Source organism: Herpailurus yagouaroundi, unplaced genomic scaffold (genome assembly GCF_014898765.1).
Source record: "Herpailurus yagouaroundi ecotype Mexico unplaced genomic scaffold, PumYag 295, whole genome shotgun sequence".
Taxonomy (NCBI): Eukaryota; Metazoa; Chordata; class Mammalia; order Carnivora; family Felidae; genus Herpailurus; species Herpailurus yagouaroundi.
The window spans coordinates 3171259-3176676 of NW_024412512.1; the positions used below are offsets into that span (position 1 = coordinate 3171259).

Here is a 5418-nt window from a genome sequence, read left to right on the forward strand (position 1 = left end):
CGGTCCCCGCTGGCCCCCGCCGGCCGTCCGCCCTCCGCCAGTGAGTCCGGCCGGCCGCTCGGTGGCATCTCTGTGGCCCTCTGTCCGCTGGGGTCCGTGTGTCCTCTCCGAGTCTGTGTGTCCGTCTCTTGGCCTCTCTCTCTGTGTCCCTCCCCCGCCACCCCTGCTGGAAGTGAGGCCCCCCGCCCCTCCCATGCCCTGACGGAGGCCAGCACCCGCCCCCAACACACACACACACACACGCGCGCGCACACGCGCGGGCGCGCACTCCACTTACCTGTACAGTCCCCTAAGCCTGAGGTGCTGGCCCCAGACACGTCCTGCTCAAAGGTGCCTCTGACGGGGAGGTGGGGGGCGAAAGGGGCAGTCAGCAGAAACCTCTCTCAGAGCCTGATGGTCAGAGGGGGGGGGGCAGACCCCCTCCCCCGCCCCCTGTCCCCCAGTACCTGGTGCCGGGGCTGAGGAAGACACAGGAACCATCAGGGGCCCACCCACAGTAGGGGTCCTGACTGCCAATACAGTTCCTAGAGCAGACGGTGACCCATCAACCACGGTCCCTTACGAGGCACCTTTCAGTGTCAATTCCAGGGGTGCTTGTGACAAATCGGCGGCTACTATCCCCCTCACCCCCCCTTAGAGATGAGGCTCGGGACAGCGGGCTCAGGAAAGGGTTTCGCCGCGTTGAGGGGCTCACACTGAGACTAGGGGGGTCTCAGCCTGCACACCTGCTCCTGCCACCCACTTTAAAGGCGGGGAGACAGCTGCCTCCCCGGTCCCCAGCTTCTTCCACACCTGCTGCTCTTAAAGATGTCAGCCAGGTCTCACGCCTTCCTCTACCCACAACCCTCCAGGGCTCCCGCCTCGGTAAAGCCCAGGTCTTCCCTGCCCTCCCTGGTTCCCTCTTTTCCCCTCGCTCACTCTTGCTCCAGTCAATCTGGCCTCCTTGCTGTTCTTCCAACGTACCAGGCCCGATCCTGCCCCAGGGCCTTTGCACGGGCGGTGTCCCCTGCCCGGCTCATCCTTCAATAAGCCAGGAGGCTGCCGGGCCCCGGACTTGAACTGGACTTTCCCCACTTCCCGTGCTCATTGCCCCTTGCTTCCCCCCACCCCGGGTCACCTCCGCAGCCCGCCCCAGAGGGCACTCACTTCATGCACCCTGAGTACTGCTGGCAGCGGGCCACGGGCACGCGGACCACGCAGCGGGGGAAGGCTGCCAGCAGGCCACCCGAGGCCGTGTCCAGCTCCAGACTCAACAGCCGCCGCCCCGCCTCACCGCTGCTGAACCGTCCACACCTAGGGGTGAGCGGATTGGTAAGAGTCAAGGGCGCGCCCCGCCGCCCCGCCCGCCGGGCCGCCTCTGTGCACTCCACCTGTCCGGCCGGTAGGTCTCGAACTCCTCTAGGAAGACACTGGGCCCAGCGGTGCCCGAGGCGCTGGCGTTGGGCCAGATGAGGAACTTGAGGACGGTGCCCACCTCGGAACCCAGGAAGACGACGGTGTGGTTGCCCCAGGGGCCGGCGCCCACGTCCACAGCCACTCGTGTCAGCTGGTGCCTGGGGCCAGGGCGGGCAGGGGTCAGGCGTGACGAGACCGCACCCGGGCCAGGCAAGGCAGACGCGGGGGCGGTGACGCGGGTGTGTATCCGGGACAGACAGACCACCAGGCCGGGCTCCGGTCTGGGCCTGCCCCCGCCCCCCCCCCCCAGGCCGCCCCTGCCACGCATGGGGACTGACCGCATTAGAGTCCGCACGATCCAGGGCGCGTGGCCCAGAGAGGGCACCGCTTCGTCCATCAGGGGGTGGGTCTTGACAAAGTTGAGGATCTCATCGGGGAAGGCGCTAGAGGCATTGTACTGCATGCCGGGAGCCGCGCAGCACCCAGGTCTAGGTGGAGAGGAAGCGGTGGACTTGAACATCCCCACCCAGGGGCTCTGATTTGCCAGGGGGACCTGCCGCCCTGCCCAAACGGCCTCAGCTTTCTGCATCTGTATAATGGGTACAGCTGAACTCAGCCACAGATGACCACCTGGAAGTCCCAACCCTCGGTCCCCGGGGTCAGGACCCCCACCCGGGCACCCGTTTCGGGATCCGGGGGGGGGGGCCTCTTACCGGGGCCGTGGCACCTGGTCCTCCGGCACGGGGGTCCAGATGGACTCGGGGGACTTCTGTTCACGGAAGCGGCCTTCAAACACGGCAGCCACCTGCGTCATGTCGAAGGCGCAGACAGCCGAGCCGGGGATGCTGGGGGAGTTAGGTGAAAGGGAGCGGTGAGCCCGACGGAGGGCAGGGCCTTGGACGCGTGTGGGAGAGAGTCTTTGTCCCTGTGAGGCTGTCGGATGTCCAGTCCCCTGGGCCGGAGATGCCCCCACTCAACCCGGTCGCTCTGCTTCCTGAACAGGGCTCCTCTGTGGCCTTGTCTCTCTTTTGCTCCTCAGTCTCCCATGGCTCCCTAGAGCTCTCAGGATATAGTGCACTCTTCTCCCAGTGGCTCGTCACCTCTCTGCCCTCATGTCCTCTACCGTCGCCCTCCCTTGCTCCTCTCCAGCCACGGGGGCTTCCTTTCTATTGGTGAAACCTACCAAACTCACTGCTGCCTCGGGGCCTTTGCACATGTTATTCCTCCAACTCGGAATGGACCCGGGAAATACATGACGAATGCGGGACCCCTCCGCGCACGTCCACCCAGTGCCCCAGTTTGCTCCCATCGGGGTCCTCTGACCTGTTGCTGGGGGTGGAGAAGACAGCAAGGACCACCGGCCGGCCCCCCAGGCTGACCACGCCCGTGACAGCCTGCAGCACGTTGAAGTAGAAATGGGAGTCGCCAGGCACGGAGCAGTTGAGCCGCGCCTTCAGGAAGGACGTCCACTGCTTCTCCAGCACCCGGGGGGAGCCCCCCACGTCATTCTTGCACACCCGGGCCACTCGGGACACCACCACCTGGGGCAACAGCAGACAGACGGGGGGGGGGGGGCTGAGCCCTGTGTCCGGGAAGGCCCGCCCGCGGGCCGCGCTGGCCGTCAGCCAGGCCACGACGGAGGAGTGTGGCCCTGAGGGACCCCAGTCGCCACACCCCTCTGAGCAACGCGTTCCCCAGCGGAAACGGGGGGACGTCAGCGATGATCGTCGCGGCCCTGAACCTCGTCTGTTATACGGATCGCCCACTATGGGCCAGGGACTTTATCCGTGGATGGACGGATGGACAGATGGGTAGAGACGAATGGGCGGGAGGGTGCGTCGGTGGGTGGTTGGATGATGTTGAGTTGGTGGGTGGGCAGAGGAGTGGGCAGCGGGTAGAGGATGGACAGAGGGTTGGGGGACGGGGCGGGGGGACAGGCCAACAGCGACAGCACTAGGACTGGAAGCCAGGAGTGTCCCCTGCCCTCAAACCCATGAACCGCACCCGTGAATGTCTTCCGGCCTCAGAGGCCGGGTCCTGGCTGGAGTGGAGGGTCTTGAGGACTGGAGGTAGAGGGCGGACCCTCTCGCCCCAGGTGGAGATTCGTGGGTCCCCCTCTGCTCCCCGCTGCCCCTGACCAGAGCCTCTCAGCTCCAGGCCCCACTGCAAGGGCCTCTCAGTGGGAGGGTGGGGGTGAGGATCGGACCTTACCTTCTCCAGATAGTTAAACTCCATCGCGATCTCCCGGAAGAAGAAATAGATGTGGCTGCCCCACTCCACCGCATGGACAAAGTAGGGCTCTGTAGGAGAGGAGGGGTCAGAACCCAGCCCCTGATACGAGAAATGGTGTTTCTGGGGCTCTGAACACATCAAATGGGGTGACTGCTTTTATAGTGAAGGGGGGACATTCGCTGATTACCCAGGCAAAATAAAATAGACTCAAAGAATTTTCGGGGAGGGGGGCGGTGTGGGGTGTCAGAATCCTAAAATCACGGTGTCTACCCTCCCCAAACAGCAATGTCCACTATTTTGGTCACCTTCCTCCCTAACGTGTTGAAGAGCTAAGCTCCTGCTATCACCCTCTTGTGACTCCTACTTCCGGCTTCTAAGCTACCCGCTTCCAGCAAATTCTACTTTAGCTCCAACGCAAATCTTTCCTCTGGCTTTATCCTCAAAGAGGCCAGTGAGTTGCAAAGATGAAATAGGAGCCCCCCCCCCCCGCCTCCATCTCTGCTGGGACTCTTATTCTGGTGAGGGGATTTGATGAATGCCTACCCCACCTTTGAACCACTTGGAGTCGTGTTTCACGGTACGCAGAGTGGGCCGGTCCCCCAGGCTGCGGTAGATGACAGCATCGATGGCTAGGAAGTCAGTAACGGTGGCCGTGAAGAGCATCCCTTCTGGATGGGTGTGAGTGGGGGGAAGCAGGTGAGAAATTAGGTCATAGAGGCCAGGGGTGGGGTGGGTCAGTACTTGATCTTCCAAGACTGAGCCCAGAGCCCAGGGGAGCTCTGTCCCTAGGCGGAGCCCTGACCCCATCGAAGCCCGAACCCAGGCTGATCTCCAACCCCCCAGCTGAGCCCTGACCTTGGCTGAGTCCTGACTGTGGCTGAGATTCTACCCGCTTCCCAGCTGGTCGGATGGTCTCCCAGCCGCCTTCATAATAACCCAATTCCAAGAGTGGAAAATGCCACACGGTGCTCAGGGCTGGGGTCCCAACAGACGGTCAGAGTTGGGGGACACTCACCAGAGAAGAGGGCAACGTTGGCATGTTTGGGATCGTATGGGCAACGGGCCATGCCGCTGATATTGTCCCCCAGGGGCTGCAGTGTGTCCATCTGCAGGGGGGGACAGGGCCTGAGTAACAGAGCTCCTGGCCACACCTGGCAGCCCCGTCCCCCGCCCCCGCCCCAGGGAATCGTGGCTCTACCCTGGATGCTGTGTGATTTGCTCACTTAGCCTCTCTAGGGCTTAGTTTACTGATCTGTGAACGGGTCTAAGAGTCAATCCTAGTTAATCCTATAACTGGCTTGCTTGTAGCTTAAGTAGCTATGGCTTCCCTGATCTCCTTCGGAAGCCTCCTCTGGAGCTCCCGTTGAGGGGCCGAGGAGGGCTTATCCAGCAAGACTTCCCGAAAGAGGTGATGTGGCCTGAGGCTAGAGTAGGGCCAGTAGAGGGCAGGTGAGCAAAGACCAGGAGGTTGGGGCCTGGGGCAGGCAGGGCTTCGAAGGGCGGAGACTCACGCTGTAGTTGGCACACACGGGGTTGAAGGCATTGGAACCGCACACGAAGAGCGTGGATTCGTCGCGAAGTAGCAGCACCTTTACAAAATTCCGACACTCGCCCTGGGATGGGGCGGGAAGAGAGAAGCCATGGTGGGCGTGGTCACGGGTGTGGGCGTGCCAGTGCAGGGGCGGGGGCAGGGCAGAGCAGATCTGGGAGCGTGCGGGGCGGGGCCGGGCTGTGGGCGTGCCCAGGCTGTGGGCGTGCCCAGTGCAGGGGGCGGGAGCAGGGCAGAGCAGA

General features: G+C 63.4%; 1 protein-coding gene across 1 annotated transcript in view; it reads right to left on the reverse strand.

Moving 5' to 3' along the window:
* SEMA6B (semaphorin 6B) overlaps positions 1–5418 on the reverse strand; it is a 10734-nt gene that overhangs the window by 1643 nt on the left and 3673 nt on the right. Inside the window, exons 6-16 of the mRNA XM_040461726.1 lie at positions 5139–5240; positions 4643–4733; positions 4176–4295; positions 3607–3695; positions 2719–2936; positions 2109–2240; positions 1734–1883; positions 1371–1553; positions 1147–1293; positions 447–524; positions 11–336 (exon numbers count right to left, since the gene is read on the reverse strand). Coding sequence (XP_040317660.1) covers positions 11–336; positions 447–524; positions 1147–1293; positions 1371–1553; positions 1734–1883; positions 2109–2240; positions 2719–2936; positions 3607–3695; positions 4176–4295; positions 4643–4733; positions 5139–5240 — 1636 coding nt within the window. The remainder of the gene's footprint in view (positions 1–10; positions 337–446; positions 525–1146; positions 1294–1370; positions 1554–1733; positions 1884–2108; positions 2241–2718; positions 2937–3606; positions 3696–4175; positions 4296–4642; positions 4734–5138; positions 5241–5418) is intronic.